Here is a 23432-nt window from a genome sequence, read left to right on the forward strand (position 1 = left end):
GCAAAGTGAGACACACACCTCCAGAAGCCTCCCCCGACCCAGCACGCTGGGGTTGGGCACGTGCTCTCTTCCCACACAATGGCGTGTGGAACCCGGGCAGTGCGCTTAGATGGCATGATCACAGGCCACGTGTCTGCCCCCTCTGGACGGGGAGAACCCCCCACCCCCACCCTGGCAGGGTAGGGCACTCATGCTTAGCTGGGAATCCCCAGGGCCATGCAGAGGTCTGGCACACTAAATGGTCTCTTTTAAATCACTGCTACTGCTAATAAGCTCATTCTGCATCAATAACTAGCGGGGGAATGTAATTCTTTGGGACAAAGCCCATTTCTCTGTCTGCAGATACCAGCAGAGTACAGTGACAGAAAAGAAACAGACAGTGTTCTTCCTAACTCCCTTCAAAGCCACCTGATAACTGAACAAGAAGCTGAGGTTTCATTACCCAAGTAACAAAGCAATGCCCCACGTCCTCCGGCAACTGCTCGTATTTCTCCAGCTCCTTCAGGAATATGCTGCAGAGAATGAAAACATTATCCTACTATTATGATGTTTTAAAACATTTCAGTAGTGAAACATGCCAGAAATTAGACCAAGCATACCGTGACCTCAGGCAATGCCTGAATTTCATCACTTTAATCAAATGCAGTGAAAAATCTGTGCCCCTTAGATTTTGAGATTTAGCAAAATGTGCTGCTCTTAACCAGGGTCAGTTACGGTGATGTTCAGCTCACTGGTTTAGCATTTAAACACTTTCTAATAGAAACTTTCACCTAGCGGCTCACTTTCGGGAAAGTGCTGTTTAGCAGTTAGAGGCATACTGTAGGGATGGAAATATTCAATTAGAAGAACCCCTTTACCCTGGCCCATGTGGCTCAATGGCTGAGCATCGTCCCCTTCACCAGGAGGTTGCCGGTTCGATTGCTGGTCAGGGCACATGCCTGGGTTGTGGGCTCCATCCCTAGTAGGGGGCGTTCAGGAGGCAGCCAATTGATGTTTCTCTCTTACATCATAGTTTTTCTCTCTCTCCCCCTCTCCCGCTCTCTCTAAAAATCACTTAAAAATTTTTTTTAAAAAAGAAAAGAACCCCTTTAGATTTTAGTGTCCTTTGTTGGGGTAGGGGCAGGGGAATGAGGAAGGCCCCAGGAGTTCTGGCCCCATAGACTACTGGCCGCACAGACTTCTCCTAAAAGAGCTTCTGCTACTTTAAAAAAATATATATATTTTTATTGATTTCAGAGAGGAAGGGAGAGGGAGAGAGAGAGAGAAACATCAATGATGAGAGAGAATCACTGACCAGCTGCCTCCTGCATGCCCCACACTGGCGAGCCTGCAACCCGGGCATGTGCCCCAACTGGGAATCAAACCGTGACCTCCTGGTTCATAGGTCGATGCTCAATCACGAACCACACTGGCTGGGTGAGCTTCTACTGCTTTTAAAAAATTTCTTAGAAATGAACCTGTATCCTCCTCTGACCAACGGGAAGTGCATCTCATTCTGGACAGACTGCACATCTGTTCCGTCCTCCATTCCCACTTCCTTCTTATCTAAAAAGACCAAACATTGCCCTAGCCGGTTTGGCTCAGTGGTTAGAGCCTCCGCCTGCGGACTGAAGGGTCTCAGGTTTGATTCCGGTCAAGGGCACATACCTCTACCTCTACTAATCAATTTTTCTCTCTCTCTGTCTCTCCTCTGCCCCCCCCCCCACCCCCGCCCTTCCAGTCTCTCTAAAAATCAATGGAAAAATGTCCTCGGGTGAGGGTTAAAAAATAAATTTAAAAAAAAAAGACTGAACATCGCCTGTAATCGGAAACCTCTTCTTTCTTTTAACCCTAAGAAGTAACCTAGGCAGCAGCCAATGACACAGCTCAAGAGGCGTTAGGGTCTCACAAAAACAGTTTTCACAGTTTCCCGAACCTCATTTCTACTGAAAGTGAGCACAAATGTGAAGTTGAGCCTGTATTAAAATTGTGTTTAGAGTGTCAGTCTTGCTGAAGAAAGCCTGGCAGGTTTCATTCAAATTTCAACCGTCGCCGAAACCTGAACTTGCTGCCATGGGAAACCTTGGTGGCTCGTCAGGGACCGCCAGCTCTGCCCCGGCTCCCCAGGCAGCGGGCGGTGGCTCCCCAGGCAGCGCACTCACTTGTTATGGAACTCGTAGATCTCCTGCATGTTCCCGAAGATGATGAGCTCCTTGTTCACGATGCCGGGCGGGATCTCCTCCACTCCGCTCGTCATTTCCCACAGGTAGGTCTGGCGGGAGGGAGCAGGGATTACACAAAAACCAACACCAAACTTTCAAGAAACCGGTATTTCTGACATCTATAGGACTGGACTCAGAGTTCATGTATACCCGAAAATATGTCTTAAGAATAGAATCTTTTAGAAAAGTGCGAAAAACTGAAAAAACAGCAACAAACAAACACAAAAAACCCCTCGGTTGCTATAGTACTTGAGAACAGTTCCTATACTTTTTGACTCTAAACTTATTCCGAGGTTTGAATTTTGGAATTAAGCTACTCCACAAGGTACAAGAGATATTCATAGAACTACTGAGTATTAGTTGCCAATCATCAGTAGGTGCATCTCCTGCAGCTGCTGTGAAATTCTATACAAAGGGCCTGGAGGAGTGATAGGATTAACGCTGCATCTGCCCGCAATGAGCAGAAATCGAGCCAGACCGTCACAGAGGCGCAGAAACGTGAAACTGGCTGCCTACGACACTTTAGGCCTCAGACACAACTAAAGAGTGTGATTATTTTAAGAATTACTAATAGGTAAGAATAAATGCAAGATTGCACACAATCTAAGTAAACAAGCAAAAAAAAAAACTTACTTACATCCATACACTCCCGGAGGTCCCTGACGTAAGCCTTTTCAGTTTGAATGAGCTCGGCCATTATGAACCTGAAACAGGAAGACGGCAACGAGTTAGTGCCCAGTCAGGATACACTCCCCACTTCTGTGGTTCGTGGAAGTGGCTTAGAATCATCAGTCAGTCACGTACTTTGGAGAATGCCATCGAGAAAAGATAGAATGAGAGTATCTAGCCACCAACTCGAAGGAAAACACAATTTGGGACAAACTGGGAGCTTCCTAGAGATCGGGGTTTCTCAGCTCAGCACTTGACACTCGGGGCGGATGATGCTTTGCTGGGAGCTGTGCCTTGTAGATGTTTAACAGCCTCCCTGGTCTCCACCCTCCAGATGCCACAACCCAAAATGCCTCCTCACACTGCCAATGTCCCCAGAGCACAAACTGCCCCTGACTGAGGATCACGGACTCCGAGCAATCTTTTGTCCTATTAGTACCCAGTACCGTTCACTAACGTTTAAACACCTCCACTTGTTAGTCACTTCTTCTCCTTAGCATTCCCACTCCTGGTCCACGGAGGACAAATGACACTAACTCGATGTGCCAGCCCCCATGAGACGGGAGTGCAGGGACAGATAAGGAGCGACTGCTTCTGAGGCAGGTGATGAGGGGACAGCGCGCGCTGTGGAGTCTGAGCTGCAAAAACTAAGCATATTCCGAACAAGCAGATGTCACAACGCCATTTGACCTGAAAGCACCCACAGATGCCTGTTTGCCCAAGTGACATTCTCTTCCCCTTTTCAAGGGATCTGGCAGGTTCTGAAAGGCCGGCTTACTCTTTCCTGCGGGCAGACTTCCGTTTCTCCTCGTTAAGCTCGTGCGCGGCGTCCCGCAGCTTCACCTCCGACCCCGGGATGCTGGCTGGGATGATGTCGAGCTGAAGACTCTTACTCTGTGGAATAGGACAGGGATGAGTTCGGCGGCCTGACATGCAGAGCACGCTGATGGGTTCCGTTTGCACATTGCCATTTACCGATTTGTTGGAATCTGAAGAAATCCCCAGGGCTTTCTCCAAAGAGGTCCTGTACTTCTCCATCCGCAGAGAGAAGTCTCTGTACCGCTTATCCACGGCAGTGACACATTTCTTGATCTCTGCCGCATGGGCATGGCCCTTTTCACAAAAGCCGTCAGCCAGCTGTATCAACAGCTTCACCCTCTCCTTGGTTTGCTGCAAGAAGCACACACAACAGGAAAGTATGTGAGGCAAAAGAACCCAAATGCAGAAACCAGGAACAGTGGCGCCCTGCCCACAACTCAGCTCTGAACAGGGACAAAAGTGCTGGTGAGAGAAGCTCAGACTCACGCCCCCGTCCATCCAATTCGTCTCCCCGGTCCTAGCCGAGCTCCCTATCCTCAGCTCTTCAGCAATGAGTGGCGTTATGAAGCCGCGGATAAAAACAATCTAGACTTTTCTGTCAATGTCTTCATCTGCTGGATGCTCAGCAGAAATCTGTAAAATGCATAAACACGCGTTCCCTCGGGACGTCCCCTGAATTCTATGACTGCCCTGAATGTGTATGTATTGGGTACGAAGACCTTCGCTGCTTCACGCATGTTTTCTCTGCACCCAGTCAGCGCAAAAGCTCTCCGAGGGCAGCAGCCACCCGAGACTGGTTTTCCTGTGCATCTGGGGCCAGGAGCTCGCATGGCAGACGCTCGCCAGATCCCTGCGGAGGAGACACGTGCCTCGCACGCTCATGTCGGCTTCACTTGCGGGTGGACAGGGAGGAAAAGCCACGTCAGGGAGTGGCCTTCTCTACAGAGGGATTTCAAACTTGGTTCCCTGTGTTAGAACTCCCTCTCTAAAAAAATTATTTCATTGTATATGACCTAGGACAGATCTTTTATTAAGTTAAGCATTACGTTTCTTACTGCATATAAAGTTAAGGATAACCACCCAACATTGGTTCTATATAATAGCAGTAACTTCACTCAACCCCAACTTTCCAGCCGATCTTTAGTCGCATCCATTTCACTTATTCTTACAAGAGGCTTCCTTCAATGTTCCCACTGGCAATGCAAACGCGGACAAAAACTCTTCAGCTGTGATAAGCTTTCACTAGAAAACCTTTACGACTAACGTTTAGGAAATTGATTTTTTAAATCCCGAGAGAAAGGTCAGAGTTCAGAACCTGGACAGATGATCCTGGTCTGTCCAATAAAAGTTCTGAGCCAGAAGCCACCAGGCAACCACCCAGTCAGCTCTATGCTCAGACTGCACACGTACCCACAACCTGGCGCGGCTGAGCACCCGGCACCCTGCCCCCGGCGGGCTCTTGCCTTTGGTTCTCTGCACAGGTGCCTGCTGCCCCAGTGCTAGCCTCCTAGATGTCCTCATGGCTCCTTCGGGTCCTTGCTCCACCAAAGACCACCTTCTCCACATTCCCGCCCTGCCCAGCCGCCCTTCCCAGCTGCTCTCCTGCTTCTGACGGCCTGCAGCACCTCCTCACAGGATGCAATGTACTTAGGACACTGTTGACTGTGTCTCTTCTGTTAGAAGGTAACCGCCACGGGCCAGGGATGTTTGCTCTGCTTGCTAACATCTCCTGCACCTCCGTGTGTCTGGCACATAGTGGACAGTCACAGAATATTTACTAAGAAAAATAAATGAGCATTAGCTTCCTTATGCAAGTGTGTATATGCCTACAACTTTAGTGGGCATGGTAGTTACTCTTAAGAGCATGAATACATATACTTCAAAAATATATGGAAATAAGCCCTGGCCAGTGCTCTCAGTGGTTATTGCGTCAGCCTGTGCACTGAAGGACCTCAGGTTCAATTCCCAGTCAAGGGCATATACCTGGGTTGCAAGTTCCATCCACAGCCCAGATCAGGGCATATGTGGGAGGCAACCAATCGATATGTCTCTTTCACATCAATGTTCCTCTCTCTCTCTCTCTTTCTCTCTCTCTCCCCTCCCCCCTCCCTTTATCTAAAAAAAAAAACCCACAAAAAAATAGAAAAAATATCCTCCCGTGAGGATTAACAACAACAAAAAAATAATAAAATAAAAAAAAGAAAGAAAGAAAGAAAGAAAAAGAAAATTCAAGGAACATTAATTATCTCTGTGGAAAAAGGAGAATATCTGCTAAAGCAGCCTGTGGCTTGTCACCAGCAGGAGGCCTTTCTGAAGATGTGAAGACAAGCCTAGTTACAAACCAAGGAAATAAGAAGTTCAAGTTTCAATATGGAAGTGTAAATCCCAAAAGGAATTAAATTAGAAGCACTATAAATTTAACATCACAGAGAATTAATATGGCTAAGGCAGGATTTCCAAAAATTAGGTTGCCTAGGTCCGGTTTCACTGCTGCGGGCCAAGATGTTAACCTGCTGGAAAGCACAGAGAAGTGATGCTGTCCACCATTTAAGCACAAAGCATGCAGGGGTTAAGAAAGCTATGTTGAGTTCTAAGAGCCAGGGACAGAGAAGTGGAGATAAAACAGACAATGCACTAAAACAAAACACAGCAAGAAATTTCAGGGAGATTTATGTACATGTCTACACACATCACAAAACAGACCCACAGCCAGCACGCAACACTGATAGGCTGATCCTGACTCTAAGAACGTGTGTTGAATGCTCTGAGTTGCATTGCAAATGAACGGAGTTGCGTCCTAGTGAAATGAACGGAGGCTTTGTGTCCACTGACACCCAGCCTTACAGTGTTAATTACTGTAACAACTGGGCTGGAAGACTGCCTGTCAGAGGAAGGATTCTCTCTGTAACACAAGAAAAACGATTTCTTGGAAGACACACGACAGGGTGACAGAAGGCACAAGAACGTAGCCTAGTTTCAAGAGGAGAAGCTAAAGGACACCTCCAAGCACCAAAGCAGGCACTTTCTGATGAAATGAAAGGAAACCAGAAACTGAAGGAAAAAAGTTGCTAAGAAAAACAAGTGAGAGATGGTTTTTCAAAACAGACCAGTTTCTCTCATCAATGCATCTAATGAAAGAAATAGCTTCTGTATATTTGAGAAACAGAAAGGTCAGATGTCACCTATGAGTTCAGATGCTTTACAAAAAAAAAATACAGTGGCAAAAAAATGCCTGTTACTGCTCATTCTTCTAATGATCATCTCCAAATGTGAGGAAAAGGGAAGCTAGGAACAATGGGAACATCCTCTCCTACTCACTCCATTGGTGGAACCAAGCTGCCAGGCTGCTCAGCTCCCGACAGGGACACTCACCCCGGTCTGTGCACGGCGCCCCTGGGGCTGTGCGAACGGCCTGCAGACGGGAGCGCTGCTGAAACTCTCGGCCAGAGAAAAGGAACAAATCTCACATCTCCCGCTCAGTGCTACCTTAAGTATTTTCTACAGACCTTTACTTATAGCCAAAGGATATTCAGAGAAACAAAGGTCACGTAGCGCGCATAAATAACTAATTTTCTATCCAACTCTTAATGCAAATGAGAATTTCACAGCTGAAGGTGCGCTGTACCTGGAGGAAGGAAGACCCGGTCCTTACCCGCAGAGGCAGGCCCGGCCGGCTCTCCTCTTGGCGCCCGAGGCCCCGCTGTCATGGTGAGGCTCTCCTTGCCTGAGCCTGCCCTCCCCAATGCTCACGGTGCCCACAGAGCACCCGGCCGCTTCACGGGCCCTGCCGTGGCCGGTGTCTGTGGCTCCACTAGATTACATGCTTCTCCAGAACAGAGACCAGGGTTCCCAGCACCCCGATGCTGAGTGAAAGGAAATAACTTAGAGCCCGGGCCCGGGAAGGGGGGTGGGCTGGGAGCAGAAGACTGGGAAGAATAGGAGGAGGAGTCGAAATCGTTACAGAAAACACAAAAAAGTACAAATAAACATAATACAAAGTAGCTGCCTTCACCCCAAATGATTAAAAAATACCTCTCTGATATGTCTTCAAAGCCAAGTGAAGGGTCACCCACACAACGAAATCCATCTTTTTACTTTACAGGGATACTTCTTTTTAACCAAAAATATTATTTAGGCCAATCATCTATTTTCTGCTCTTGAATTTTTAGTTTTTTTCTAAAAAGTCAAAATGTATCATCAAAATATATCAGCACTTCTGAAGGTATTATAATAAAGGTATACTCAAAAACTCTGAAAAACAAAAGGAAAAACACCACCGGTTGAGAAGGAAACTCTAAGAGAATCTCAGAGCGTTTTGAGGTCTCTGCAGGTCAATGTGTAGACTCTTATATATTTGCTTAAAAATGAATATGTACTCCCTATACTGCAGAGGCCATAAAGGTGTATTTAACTGTATTTTGATTTTCTGGAGCAAACTGAAAGTGCACCCCCCCCCCCCCCGCCCCGTTTTATAAAACCTACGGACAACCTACTGGAAACACAGACTGAGCAGACAATGCTACTGTAACAATTTTCACCAGCTCAGGCGGAAGGAAAACACCCACAGCACACAACCAAGTCCAGCTGGCAACATCAAATAGTGCTTCAAAAAATAGCAACTACTCAGAACACGCCTGAGGAGAGAAATCAGAAGAGCAATCGAAAGGAAGGAGGCAGGAAGCACTTGCAGAAACCAGAGGACCAGCGGCCAACAGATAAATGAGGGGAAACTGAGGGGCAAGGGTGGAAGGCGGTGGGAAGTATCACCAAACTCATGTCCAACGATCCATGTGGGTCACCCTGCTTCTCGTTTCACAGTGTATTTCTGAAACGATCTATTTGAGAACGCCCTTATTTACCCACAGTGCCCTGCTCTGGGTTATTCTGGAAAATCCCAAGCAGACGTGCAGGCCGCTGACAGGTGCGCACAGCGGATCTGAACGCACCTTGGCGGTTATCTGGAACTCCTCGTGCTCCTTCAGCAGCTCCTGGGTGTGCTGGATGCTCGAGCCCGTGGAGGTGTGCGTGGACAGGTAGAACTCCCCGTTGTCATGGATCCATTCTAGAGCCTGGACAGAGAGGGAATGGGAAAAGGCTCAGGGCTGAGCAGTCTAAGTTCCTCAGTATCTCATCTCAATGCGAAGTCTCGGGCCTCGGCCAGCCCACATCAGGAAGCAGCCCAATTTCTGAAATCAGGGTAATTCTAAAACTGGGGGGGTGGGGGGGAGGGGAGGGGATTGACCTGCTAGAAAGTTGTAATTGTGTCACAATAAAAAGGTCAAGAGTTTCTTATAACCATGAACCTAAAGTCACAATAAAAGCATAAGAAAAGAAACCACACGCACAGCGAAGGTGTGGGTGAGGGGGCGGGCTGAGACCCTCACGCTGTTAAATATGGGGACGTTCATGTCATGGGAACTTCACAACCAGAAGAACAGGAGCACAGATGCAAATTCCCAGCTTTCAAAAGTACAGTTTTAGCCCCTCCTTCCTGTTCCTGAATCCGGTGAATGCCCAGAGGGGCCCCCACTTCACTGGTTTGGCGGCCATGCGCGGTGCCTGAGCACCACGGGGAGCGGGCAGAGCCCGCGTAACCCTCCCGTCGGGAGCGGCGGCCACGCCTGGAGAGAAGGGGCCAGGCAGGCTCAGGCTGCCACAGAGACTGTTCTAGCGCCTCTGCTCTCTCATGGCTCAGATGGAAGCCAGTGTTCTCCTCTCGTTCTCACAGGCCTGAAGTGCAATCGGACGTATTTAAACACACATCCGAAAGAGCGTGTAATGGAAAAGAAGCATAAGAGTCAAAGCTTTTACATGTGCTCTTCCTCATCTCCAAGTCATCCACTGCCAGGCTGGTGTTGGCACAGAAAGATCCTGCCTCTACGGGGTACATTTCCAGCATTTTAGAGAAAAATAAGAAGAAAACCAGGACCAACAACTTCCCATGCAGCTCCCTGGCTGGGATTCACTTTGGGTGTGCCCGAGCTGCCCCTCCCATCTCGGGAACAATGTGAACCGGACTCTGAACGGAGGCAAAAAGCCACACTGCCCATTTATTCAAAGGCCCTTGGTTTCTCCACTCACACAGCGAATCGTCCCGAGTGCCTCTGATGAGTCGATGCGGGGGAGGCACCAGGGAATGAGAAGCTTGGGCCCCGCAGACCGGAAGGGGAGAGATGACGAAAGATACACAAGACAAAGGCGGGGGTGGGAGGCCTTGCTCAGAAGGCCGTCAGCAGAGGAGGTATCAAAGCTGGGACCTGGGCTGAGAAGGGATGGGCCAGGGAGGGATGGAGAGACCCAGTGCAGGCGGGATGGGGGAGGAGTACACGCAGTGGTCCCAGGCTGAGGGGGCTGGTCCCCCACGGGGAGAGGATGGGGGTGAGGGGGCTGGTCCCCCACGGGGAGAGGATGGGGGTGAGGGGGCTGGTCCCGCACGGGGAGAGGCTGGGGGTGAGGGAGCTGGTCCCCCACGGGGAGAGGCTGGGGGTGAGGGGGCTGGTCCCCCACGGGGAGAGGATGGGGGTGAGGCTGTGGAGGGCAGGGGCTGCTGTGGGGAAGGGACGGCGTGAGTGGAAGGAACATCAGTTAGCAAACTGGTTCAGAGGTTTAGATAGGACATGGCATGACCGCTCTGGTGGGAGTGAAGGGCAGATCTGACACGCACGGGAGGTTTGCACCCACAAGACTGATGAAGGGGTGAAGGTGGGGCGATGAGGGGAAGACAGGAATCAGGAATCACATATCCTGTAAGATTAGGGGGTTGGGGGGTGGGGGACAGTTCTGCCAAGGAGGCTGGGGGGACCGGTCTGGACGCCAGAAATGGAGGTGAGGGCTGGGAGATAGCAACCGAGAAGACAAGCGAGAGAAACAAAGAGCACATCCCACTGAGACCTGGGGAAAGTCAACCTTCAGAGGCGGGATGAGGAGGGGCAGCGAGCCTGGGGCAGTGGTGGGCAGGATCGCTGCGGGGGGGGGGGGGGGGTGGTGGTGAGGAGGAGGGGCAGGGCGGTCACCTCTCCACCACCCTCCAGTGAGGCGCCACCAAGTGACCCTCAGGGCGCCATCCTGAGACCTGGTCGAGCCAGGGCCTCAAGGACAGATTCTCCAGGAGCGATAGATACCTACTATGCACCTGCGGTGGGTACAGAACCCGACAGGTCCACAGGGCCTGGGGTTGGCACTGCTCAGGGCCTAAACTTAGTGATTTTATAACTGGCAAACAAGCTGGGCTTTAGGAAAAAGCAAGACAATTTCTCTGACCAAGGAATTATTTACAATTTTGTTCTGTGTAGCTGAGTGATTCTTTGTCTTTCAACAGAGGAATAATAAAGAGTTGTGGAAAAGAATTATGAAACAATCTCTAATGAGGAAAACCAGGCTGCCATAAATCTCAAACATGGCTGAACTGTTTTTAAATAAAATGGTAAGCAAACATAATTTAAACATTAAAGACACTACTGCTTCCCGCCTCTGCCGGGAATATGATGACTACACCTGGCACCGTCAGCCGAGACGAGAACAGGCCAAGTCAGGATGCCAGGTCCGAGGACCGTGCCCCCCAGCTCCTCCGCCTCTGGGGACCAGGCCACCCACTGCGAGACCAACATTTACCCACAGGGGACAAACGTGCTCCCTAAGAGGAAGCCTGTGTGAGGAAGACACCATCTTTCTTAGGCTGTAAGAGTTCACTAAATGCCTGGCCTGCGACAGCACATAGTAGGCGGACAGGTGGATTTGGGCCGGGTCTGACATGGAGAATGTGAACGGCCCTATGGGTTCTTATGCTACTGTGAAGGCCCAAGAGGAGTGGCAGGGATCCTGTGTCCGAGTTAGGGGTGCGACAGACTTTCACCTAAAACGACCTTCCATGACTGACATTCGGGCAGAAGCACTTTATCCCAAACTGACTTCAGAGAGTGTAGGAACGTTGTTGACTACACTGAACTGTTAGAAATTCTGTCACATTTCTATGTCATTTTTGCTCGATTTATCTGAAGAATGAACTTTTATCCTGCACACATAAATACAGCAATAGAAAAAGGCACCCACCACAGTATTTACACAAACACTGAACCTAGATTCCATGACGATTTTAAATCATCTTTTCTCACTTGTATTTGCTGTCTGAACCATGGGTACTGACAGCAGAGACGAGCAGAGGGCCAAACTCACCAAGAGACATGCCTTATGAGGCTGTGGGGTTTTCTTTTCAGAACAAACTGTTCATGACAAGGCCCGGCTGCTTGGATCATTAGGAAGTGGTTGTGAACCTGCTGAATGGAGGTCTGAGTACAGGGTGGAGGGCAGGGCACCCAGGCGACTGACCTGCTTGGCACTTCGTTCAAAGACCACGTACTGCTGGCACTGGTCCAGCCGCCTCTTCCTCATGGTCCAGTAATGCAATACCCTGTTCTCCCGCTGGAAGAGTTCATTCAAGATATCTGAGTGCGCAGAGGAAAGCGTACAATCAATGAAACCTGCAGATAACTGGTTTACGTTTTTTCCTCATTTATAATATTTTTACTTTAACAAAACAGTCAATATATCACCCTGAATTATGTCTTTTCTCCCTGTGTATATTCTTCAACTTTATTGAGTAAACTAGAGGCCCGGTGCATGGATTCGTGCACTGGTGGGGTCCCTCGGCCTGGCCTGCGGAGATCTGGCTGAAACTGGCCCGGTGCATGGATTCGTCCAGGGTGTGTCCAGCTATTCTCGCCCAGTCCCAATCAGGACCAACTGGGGCTGGCCGGCTGGGGAGGGACTGCGGAAGGGCTCCAGGGCGTGTCCAGCCAGCCCATCTTGCCCAGTCCTGATCGGCCAGACCACAGCAGCAAGCTAACCTACCGGTCTGAGCGTCTGCCCCCTGGTGGTCAGTACGCGTCAGTGACTGGTCGAAGGGTCGAACAAACAGTAGGACACTTAGCATATTAGGCTTTTATTATATAGGACTACCTGTATATTTAATATTTTGTTACTAAGCTAAGATAATGAGTAAGAGCTTTAATACTGTGAAATGGACCTTAAAGTGAAGACCGGGATAGGGTTTCCAGACAATCTCATCCAGCCCCCCCCCTCGCTGTCAGTCACACCTCCAGGCTGACTCACTTTTCACTTGCTGCTCAGGGGCCTTGACATGCGTCACCATGCCCGGCATGCTCACGCTGTTCCTGTGCAGGTACTTCAGGAAGACGTCCGCATTCCTCCTGGCGAGGGTGCAAGCCTAGGCACAAGGGAGCAATGCGCTGTTGATCCGATTTATGCAGACATATTGAGTCCATATGGACGACAACATCAGGTGGCTCTCACACACATCTTTACCGAAAATGTTCACCTGGCCAACTTGTGTTCATAAACGGAAGGGACCGAAATTCTGCACCCCTCAAGATACTTTTTTGGAAGACTGATGTGAGGCTGATTATAAGAAACCAAAGACTCAGGAAGAACCTTTGACCCTCCCCGCTTTCCTGACCAAGAGATCCAGACAGAGAAACCTGCTTCAGGAGGAGATCTTGGGATGTTCCCCCCTTAGTCAAATCTGAATGAACTATGGCAAACAGGAGGGCCGAGTCCCCAGGAAGGATCTGCCTGGGGTTATTCTGCTTTTCCTCAGCTACCTACACATCGCCCATTCTCACTTCTGAAAGCTAATACCCATTCCTCCCTCTCGCTCCTTTGTCCAAAAATGTTTTATATATCCAACACTGCCTCACTCGCTTTGAAATTTTCATGGATTTATCCTGCCCAGGTGAATTCCCCATGCACACATGTTACATTTTTATTTTCTCCTGTTAATTTGTCTCTGTTAATTTGATTATTAGCCCAGCCAGAAAAACTTAGAAGATGGCAGGAAAAGTATTATTACTTGTTTTAGCCCCCACAAAACCAAATAAGTAATTTCATTAATGTATTAAAAAACAAGAGTGCCCTGGCCGGGTTGCTCAGTGGTTAGTTAGAACGTCGGCCCACGGACCAAAGGGTCGCAGGTTCAATTCCCTCTCAAGGGCACATACCTCAGTTGCAGATTCAACCCCCAGCGTGGGTCGGAGCATGAGCGGGAGGCAACCAATCGATGTGTCTTTTTCACATCAATGTTTTTTTCTCTCTCTTTCTTTCTCTCTCCCCCCTCCTCCCTCCCCCCCACTCTGTCTAAAAATCAATGGAAAAAATATTCTCAGGTGAGGCATAAAAAAGAAAAAAAAGAGTTAAGTAAGGGGAAAAGGAAACAAATATAAAATCAAAGCAGTTAAGAAAAACCCCCACATTAATTATATGTGAAGAGGAAATATCTTGCACAGTTCCTGTCCCAGATCTGGAATTAATCTTTTCTTCAAAGAGCTCGGCCTCCTTCTGTGTTAAATGGTACTGAGACCATAATCTGGGCGTGAGGAGTGCAGAACGTTATTGGGTTGGTCATTGTTTCTAGGCCTTTCCTGTAGATGGGGGCTAGAGAAATGTTTTTTTTTAATTAAGAAGTATACCATGAGTCTCTACTGAAAGTCTAAAATAAGCTGTCATACCAAATACCAAGGAAGCTGGTGAAACTGCTGGAATCACATCCAAAGGACATCTGTACCACCTGGCCTGAAAGGGCTCCCCCTAGGGGACAACTTGAATATAAAGATAAATGACTCCAATGGATTGAAGCATACCAGATACATTACAATCCAGGATGATGGTAAAGAAATAGTAATAAAACAACAAGAAAAAACAAATTAAGTGTATGTAGAAGTTGCTAAGGGAACAGCTCATTATTCTGAAAATGGTAAGCAAAGGGAAAGAGTCAAGCATTTACCATGCCTTCTCTGCACGGACTCTATTTTAGATTAATAAAATAGCTCAGGGGAAAAAAAAATAGCTCAGGGGTACTTACTAATTCTAGCTAATCGAGGAGGAAGGAATGACAGAATACCACCGTTTTGCAACTGCTAAGGAACAATATTACCACTGGCTACTAAACCCACGAGGGGAGAGGCTGGTGGGGAAGAGCAGAATGGATGGGCTGGAAGCGCCATGTTTGAAGCACTGACAAATTCTCATATTGCAGAGACAGGAAGAAGTGGACCTTATGTGGCTCCTGATGTAACACCTGGGAAGTGCGAGCACCAGCCACGGGGTGTGCCAAGTACACTCACGCATGCACACACTCAGGGCTCTCAACCTAACTAACAGAAATTTAGAGAATCCCGGATGGTGCTAAATGACCCCACAGGACACAATGAGCCAAATCTGGAAAGCGGGAAACACCACAGTATGAATAACTTATTTCTTCAATTAATAAATGGTAATGAAAGGAAGGGTGGCATTTAGATGAAGAGAGCCATGGAGACATACAAATCAAACCAATATTTGGACTTTTTTGGATCTTGATCAAAAGATAGTTGTGAGATAATCAGAGAAATTTGAACCCTTTGATTCTACATGAAATAAGTTACCATTAATTTTTAAGATTTGGTCATGGTATTGTGGTTGTTTTAGGAAAGTATAATTTAATGTGTAGATACTTACTAAAGTATTTGCAAATAAAATGATGTAATATCTGGAATTTAAAACAATCCAGTGAGGATGGGCACATGCCCGTAGGCTGCTAATCACTGAACCTGGGTGAGATGCATACGATTCATCTTTATTTTGTACACATCTTTAAGCTTACACCACAAAATGTTTAAAGACATCCAATGCAAAAACACTACAGCATTCTAGTGAACAAAGGAATCTCAACAGGCCTGTTTTATCATTTCACCTAAAGATCTTTCTTAATTAATATAATCAAGTAGCATTCAATGTTGTTTTATACTAACTGGAGTCCAGAGAAGGGGAGGTAAATTATAATTCAACTCAAAACACCTAACAGGGACTAGCATTTCATAAACATAAACAGCAGTGACAAGCAGGCACGCAGGCTCTCGGGTCCTGTTTGAAATAGCTACAATTAGTGAGTGGGGCGGGGGAAGCTCAAAGTAAGTACACCAGCTAAGAATTTTCAGAGTTACAATTTCTCTCCCAAATGAAACAATAACTCTCCCTGTCAGGATAGTCCCATCACCTTCAGAAATGAAACAAATTATTAACTATAACAGGAAATAGTGTCAGAGGAGTCAGAATGCTGATGCAATGAGAACAACTAAACTTAATAAAGCAACAAGGAAAAATAAACACCACCCCTATTTTCAACAGGTCTGCGTGGCAACCAGAACCTCAGGAAATCTGGTCCAAGAGTGAAAGAATGCAACGTGGAAACAGTCAATGTCCGTGTTGCTAAACACCTTGGCCACTGTTTCCAGTTTAATTGCTTTGAAGCACATAAATGACTGTGGTATATGAATATAAGACAGTGTAAATAACAAAAACATTTTTAAGATTATCTCTGAACGGCGGACTTATTGCTGATGGGATGCTACCCCGATCACTGTCCCATGAGGTGGAAGTGGTGACGGCAGCGCGCCTGGCCTGCAGGGTGTCTGCGGGTCACTGACCGGAGTCCCACCTCAGGGCCGTCCTCAGGTGACCCTGCTGGAGCTGTGTACACTGCTCAGCGAGGCATGGCCCCCCCCCAGGAAGCGCTCGTACCTTCAGGAACGCCTCCTTTTGTTCAAGGTGCTTGCTGATCATCGGGGTGACGTGATCCGTCTCGGAATTGGGGCCCAGTTTGTCGGCTCCTCCACACCAGTCCTCTTCTCTCTTGTACTCCTGCTCCAGGCTCTCGAGGACACTGCAGACCTGTGGGCAGGAGACAGTTCCAGCTCAGAGGGACCCCAGCATCTGAGGGCATGGGCTGGCATCTGTGGGGAGCATTTTCAAAGCGGCCCGAGGACCAAACCCCTGGAACCACGGCTCTATCTAACACAGGACTGCAAATGCAGGCCTTTCCGAACAAGGACAAAACGAAAGCTGAGTTTCCTGTCTCCCTCAGACACGTTTCAGGCCGTATACTTAAGTGATAGGAAAAGGGGTGTTTCTTAGCCACTTCCCAGCCTATTACGCTGTGATGCCTATGGTGAGCACAAGTGGTGTCACGTCGAAGAATGCTTCTCTTCTCTGCTGGACTTGGAATGGCTGGTTCAGTGATGACTGACGAGTTAATGATTGAGTTGTTCAATCAAATCGAGCTCAAAACACCATGCCAGTCGGGAGCTGAGGGACTGGGCCCTTCTCCCTACCTGCTCCGAGGTTTTGTAGAAGGCGACGGACGCGTTCACGAGCTTCAGGCGGTCTTCCATCTTGAGCATGAGCTGCTGCCAGTGCGAGGCCACCTTCTCGGCGCAGTCCCGGATCATGTCCATGTCGTAGTGGTTGGCCTGCAGCATGGCCTCTGCCTTCTGCTGCACCTGCAGCGCGCTCTGGTGTGTTTTCTAAGGAGAGGAAAGGGAGGGCGTACTCAACAGCGGTGCCACGCATTTCCCGGAGAGGCGCTGGGAACGCCGCGGCCCTCCCGTGCTGCTTGCTTTTATAGAAACCGCCTCAGTTAATACTCATCAGGACACTTCTAAAAACACAGCAGGTAGTTTAGTTAAAAGAAGTTTTCATGCCTAGCAACGACTGCTTCTGTTTGAATGAGCTAATGAAGGATGAAATGCATTAAGACTTTCCAGGCCTCCGTGGTGGGGTCTCGGCCTGAGAAAGAGCAGGAGAAACCTTTAACAGCCAATAGTCTAGAAAAGCCATTGAAATAGTCCAAGTGTATTATTCCTATTGATCCTTCTTATAATAGCAGCTACAGGCAAAGGAACAAGTGGGGAAAAGGTGGCCACAGTGAAGGCTTTTTATTTTCATTTCCAACTTTAACTTTGGACGAGAGTAAAATGTTCTCAAGAACTATTGATTTACAAAAAAAAAGAGAAAAGAACAGCTAAGGCCGAACCAACTGCTTTCCCTGGAGGTCCACGCCGGGATGAATCTATGAACATAACACAACCATCCAGGAGACCTCCTGCTCGGTGTCCTCCGGGAAGGCTCGGGAGGCGCCGAGGCCAGGGCCTCAGTGAAGAAATGACTTCTGGGTAGGGGAGGGCATGGGTCTCTGTGGACTCAGATTCCTTTCTTTGTTTTCATTTATTAACAATACCAACATTTTGTCTTTGACCTGAAAAGGAGCTAATGATTCCATAAGACATGGTCCCCGATATAGTCCCAACACCACACAGTGATGTGCACGGGCAATGTGATTACTGGAAATCCCTGGCACAGTGTACAATTTTCAAAAGACGCCCAGAGTCTGGGCTTCAAGAAGTGTTCATGTGTGTCCACTGGCACTGAGTAGTTGAAAATAAACCAATCTAAGGCACCACTTAATGGCGATTGCTGTGGCTCCCTTCTCTGGCTGACAATATGTATGTAAAGAGAGCAGAAGACAAGTTCTCTGTAATCAAATGCTCTTCCACCTTTGGCTTTACCTTGAGACCACCTGGCACAATTGTAACTGCCCCTCAAACCTAAAAATAACCATCTACCTCCTTTGAGGGTGAACTTGGGCAGGCCTGAAACGGCCGAGCCGTTTTGCTAACATCCTGGGTGGCACTGACCACTCAAGACCGAGACACTGGGTGAGTAACGCCCTTCCCCAGGGCGCAGGGGTTTGTGGACAGCACTGGGTCACCCACCGGCAGCAGTGAAGTGTGAGCTGTGCCTGGTCTTGGTGAGCCGCCCAGAACACTCTGATTTGCCGAGGCTGCTTATACTACTTCAGCAGGCACGTGCCCATGAGACCGGCAAAATAGAAAACGCCTCAGCCGAGCTGCCAACTCGGGGTACCTGGTGCCAGGCATTCCTGACCCAGAAGGTCCACCTCAGCAGGACCCCGGGACCCCCTGGCCTTGGGGACCCTCTGCCGTGAGGCTGCCCGGCCAGCATGCACTGCCTCGCTCCTCCGCAGGGCCAGGCCGAAGCCTTCTCCTGTGACACACTGCAGGCTTGTAAGCATTGCCGTTTGGGGTCCTGTGGAACCCCATTTTGGCTTCCAGGGTCAGTGCCGCATGAGGGACGAAGCAGGCCTGCCTTCCGGGGGAAAGACCCCGCTCAAGGCAGCCAGCGCCCTACCTCGATGGCGTGCTGGAACTGCTCGTGCTCCCGCTGCAGCTGCTCCGCCTCCTGCAGCGAGCTGGCCGTGATGAGCCCGGCGTTCAGCATCGACTCGCCGTTGCGGATCCAGCCCAGCACCTGAAACGGTCCACAGGTTATCCAAGCGCGGCCCTGCCCGGGCAGCTCGTGGGCCAGCAGTGACGCGATCCAAGCAGCAAGGTGGCCGAGCGGCTCACATCAGCCACATGGAGCTGGTTTCCTTGTGACCCTCCTGCCCACAGCCTGAGACGCGTTGGGAGTGTGGGACTGTAAGTGCTGCACTGTTAAACAGATTCTGTTATTTTTTAGTTGCAAATGGGAGCTGAAAGGGTAGAGGGTCCAGAGGATGGTTATTAGTCCACAGGCCAAAACAGGTTGGGGATCACATGTCCCAAAACCGACGGCCACAAAGAATTCTCTGCTAATTAAAAATAAATAAATAAATAAATATATATATATATATATATATATATATATATATATTTTTTTTTTTTTTCCCCCTCGTTCTTTCAGTCCTAATGAAAATGCAAAATTGGCAAACTGCTTGGTAAGGGAACTATTTCATACCAGTAATAAAATTTTCCATTTTAGCATCAGTATTAAGTGGCACAATAACTGAAGTATGAACAAAGCTGTACTCTATGCTCAGAGGCAAACCATGGGCTCCTCAACTTCACACACGAGGAGAGCCACCTGTGACAGCGGAAGCCAGCGGCTGTGGACGCTCTCTCCGGGTAGTTATTTGTGGCAGAGACAGCTCATTCCTACCTGATACCTATTTTCCTTGTCTCCTTTACTCAGAAAACCCCAACTTTTGGGGACAGCTTAAAATAAAACCACCTCTCAGCCCTGTGACAGCTTGGTTACAGAGATGACATCATTCTAGCCATTGAGGTCAAAGCAGTCGCCTCTGGGGGATTTTGTAAAAATATTTTTCTGGTACATGTTTTGCCCCTTTCTTGTTACATTTTCCCTTCCTGATGCCTGGACTGTGGAGGTGACGGTTGGGGCTACAACACCATTTGGACCATGAGCAAAGGGCCACCTACCACCAAGATCTCAATACAACACGGGCAACCTCTTACTTGTTATGTGGTTTTGGACTCTGTTACTCGTTAGGCAAATGCAATTCCTAAAGAATATGTCAGTCTATCCCTGTATTTTTTAGGGGAATTGTTTTATGTTTGGCCAGAAGGAGCACTTCATTAACTGGTCTTTAAAAGACAGTTTACATACTTTATCTCATTACAACAGGTGCTCTTTTGAAGACTTCTGTTTAATAATACGTCTGCTTTAATGCGAGTGCTGCCCTCTTGTGCACCACAGCTTGCTCATGGTCTAGAGCAGGGGTTGGGAACCTTTTCTCTGCCAAGGGCCATGTGGAGATTTATAACATCATTCGCGGGCCATACAATATTATCAACTTAAAATTTGGCCTCTATATTTGGTCAAACATTTAATTAACTCACCCCTAACGCCTTGGCGGGAACAGACCAAATGATTTCGTGGGCCTCATACGGCTCGTGGGCTGGATACTCCCCACCCCTGGTCTAGAGGCACCTTAAATCCCCTCGGATCAAACTAACACGTGCTTTTCTGTGCATCTACCAGCAAGCCACACTGTCCCTGCATCAAGCCAGCATCCCTTCTCATGAGATAAAACGCCACCTATAGGCTGAATATATGCATGCATTGAATCCCACTGGCACGGAGCCACAGAGCAATCTCTTCTAAATGTCCCATTTTATTTTGCCATGTATCCAGGATGTGGCCGTATAGACGATACAAGAGAACTCGACCCATACACAGCTGTGGTCCAGTCTGGACTCATAACAGTGTATTTGGCAGTAAAACCACATGGTCATTTAGACCAGGAAGCAAAGCGTACAGGATTTTCAGCAAGAGAATAGCAATAACAAAACAAGCGACATGGATGTTCCTCTGGAGTGTGGTACCGGCTGGGCAGCCAAGCCTTTCCCACCACAGCGCGAACACACAGCTGTCCAGGCAGTGGCTCAATTTCTACGCTCGATGTGGCTGCATTAGGGTGGGTGTCAGGTTATGCACCAGGGCAGCTGTGCTGACCAGGGCCCACGGTTCCAAGGCGTCCAGGTCCGAATTACAGCCCCCCTCCATGTGCCTGTCACTGGCTCTGGGCCAGCACGTGCTTACCTGCTTCACCTCCGCCTGCAGGTGGCGCAGCTGCACACACTGCTCCAGGTGCTTCCGATGCTGCTCTGCAGCCAAGTCCAGCTCCTGCTGCTTTTCGTGAAGAAACTCCAACAAGTCCTGGACCCGCGTGGCCATGTCCACGTCTCTATCACAAAGCAGCTCCACGCCTGCAGACACCAGAGGGAGACCCTAGAATTCAACTCGCATTTCAACTTGTTCTTAAGGTTGCACGCAGGTCTATCTGTGTGAATCACCTCCCAGCGGGGGCCGGGCCGTCACGCTGAAGGCCACGTGCAGGGAGGGCCCAGCGCAGGGCAGTGTGACACCTGCCTGGCAGCATGTGGTGTCCCAGAGAACGTACCTGACGTGTTCAAGCCAAAGTAATAATGTCCCGCCCACCACACTGAGCCTGTCTCCTATCAGTCCGCCTCTCCTACAATAACCGTGAAAATGTGACACCCTTTATAAATGAGAACTTTGGCTTGTTTTTGTTGTTACCTGCTGTACATCTAGTTTACATTTCAGGAAGCATTTAAGAATATGATTTGTGTAAAAGGAGTAATGGCATATTCAGGTTGTTGCTAAGTTTTTTTCATAGCCGTCTTCTCTCTACATTTTTGAGACCATAGTGCCATCTGCTGGTAAAGTATAAATTTAAAAAGTATAAAGAATGGGAAATATTTTGTAGGGATTTACATTTCACTCAGAGAGCTACAACAGATCATTTACAAAATTAAAGTTCATGCTACTTATAATAACATCTAAGAATATTAAGGGTAACTGCACTGACCGTAATGTTAAATGTGATCATATTATGTGTGTGTGTGTGTGTGGGGGGGGGGGGGGGAGGAAGCAGAATGTTTTCTTTTAAAGAGCATCTATAATATCTCTACCATAGGGGCGACCTGAACCCTGCAGGCATCACACTGCGATAACCTGGATGAGCTCCCCGGGGACACGAGGAGCCCACCGCGGACGCAGAGGGGAGCGCACTCCTTACCGGAGGCCTGCACTTCATTGACGTACTGCAGGAGGTCCTGCCCTTGGTGGATGACATCGAAGGTCAGGTTGTTCATGGTCAGGGCTTTGTCCGCGTGGTGCTGGAGGCGCTGTTCCGCTATTGTGAGGTCTTCCGTGTCAAAGTCATTCATTTGCTGAGAAAGCTCATCGTTCCAAGACTCAAGGTCTGAGATGATCTGACAGAGGAAAGTCTCTCTTTAGGATAAAGACTTAAAAATAAGTATCTGTTGCAATAGCTTCCGTGCCCGGTAAGGAAGGAAGAGGCCATGGGATCGTGTCAGAAGGACACAAAGGCCAACTGAAGGGGCGCCCACTGCCCAATGATGGGACAATTAGACACCAAACAAATATAAAAATGACCACCATTGAGTAGAATATATAAAATACACAAAAATCCATGAGTTCCTAGTGATGTTTAAGAAGAAGAGCTAAAAGCCAAAAATTAAATGAAAAGCTCTTTGGTTCCGATTAGAGGTAGTCAGGGAACTAATCTTTAGCCTAAAAACTGTGAACTATCGTAGAAAATTATGTAAGCATATAATGAAGGAAAGTTCCCCTTTCTGGATAAATCTAGCTATTAAATGTAGAAAGCATACTAAAATCAGAACATTTTATTCTAATTACTAGAGGCCCGGTGCACGACATTTGTGCACTGGGGGGTGGGGGGGAGGGTGTTCCCTCAGCCTGACCTGCGCCTTCTTGCAGTCGGACATCCCCCAAGGGGTCCTTAGTGCTGCAGTGGAGGCGGGAGAGGTTCTTGCCACCACCGCTGTGCTCGCCAGCTGTGAGCCCGGCTTCTGGCCGAGCAGAGCTCCCCTGTGGGAACGCACTGACCACCAGGGAGCAGCTCCTGCATTGAGCGTCTGTCTCCTGGTGGTCAGTGTGCGTCATAGGGACTGGTCATTCCCTATGGACTGGTCATTCCCATAGGGACTGGTCATTCCACCGTTTGGTCGATTTGCATATTAGGGTTTTATTATATAGGATTTTTTAGATTCTAGTAAACTGGGTAATGATCATCACTGCATAGTAAGCCTTTTAGATTCTAGTAAACTGGGTAATGATCATCACTGCATAGTAAGCCACGAGGAAGGCTGATGGGGAACGAACAATGGAAGGATCGGGCTGCCGCCTCCTAAACCCACAGACCCACCGTAGCTTCCCCGAAGGCGGGCCAGAGGGACAAGCCCTCCGGCAGGAGGAGCTGTGGTGTGCCACCTCTGCAGCATTCTTGCACAGACACAGACCCCGATTCCAATTAGGTCTTCACCTCTAACTGCTGTGTGTACAGGAAGTACCGGGGAAAGAAAAACAGGTGCACAACTTGGAAGAAATCAAGTGAGCAAATGCAGAATGTGGGACCTGACAACGGATGAAGTTATTTTGACAAGTGGGGGCGTGGAGGCAGAAAGGGCGGACAGAGAGACCACTGTAGATGAACAGACGGAGCGGCTAGGGCAGGAGCAGACCCCGTGCAGCCCTAACTGAGGTACC

General features: G+C 48.6%; 1 protein-coding gene across 6 annotated transcripts in view; it reads right to left on the reverse strand.

Annotated features, from left to right (window-relative positions):
• The window catches only part of TRIO (trio Rho guanine nucleotide exchange factor), a 304156-nt gene that overhangs the window by 100084 nt on the left and 180640 nt on the right, over window positions 1-23432 (reverse strand). For all 6 annotated transcript variants that reach the window (XM_079791309.1, XM_079791308.1, XM_079791311.1 and 3 more), the window contains exons 14-26: window positions 21919-22114; window positions 20919-21085; window positions 18726-18845; window positions 16850-17041; window positions 16260-16409; window positions 12798-12912; window positions 12015-12130; window positions 8636-8758; window positions 3846-4040; window positions 3649-3764; window positions 2839-2905; window positions 2142-2251; window positions 443-512 (exon numbers count right to left, since the gene is read on the reverse strand). In XM_079791309.1, the coding sequence (XP_079647435.1) occupies window positions 443-512; window positions 2142-2251; window positions 2839-2905; window positions 3649-3764; window positions 3846-4040; window positions 8636-8758; window positions 12015-12130; window positions 12798-12912; window positions 16260-16409; window positions 16850-17041; window positions 18726-18845; window positions 20919-21085; window positions 21919-22114 (1737 nt within the window). The remainder of the gene's footprint in view (window positions 1-442; window positions 513-2141; window positions 2252-2838; window positions 2906-3648; window positions 3765-3845; window positions 4041-8635; window positions 8759-12014; window positions 12131-12797; window positions 12913-16259; window positions 16410-16849; window positions 17042-18725; window positions 18846-20918; window positions 21086-21918; window positions 22115-23432) is intronic.

The sequence above is a fragment of the Cnephaeus nilssonii genome (genome assembly GCF_951640355.1).
Source record: "Cnephaeus nilssonii genome assembly, chromosome: 2".
Lineage (NCBI taxonomy): Eukaryota > Metazoa > Chordata > Mammalia > Chiroptera > Vespertilionidae > Cnephaeus > Cnephaeus nilssonii.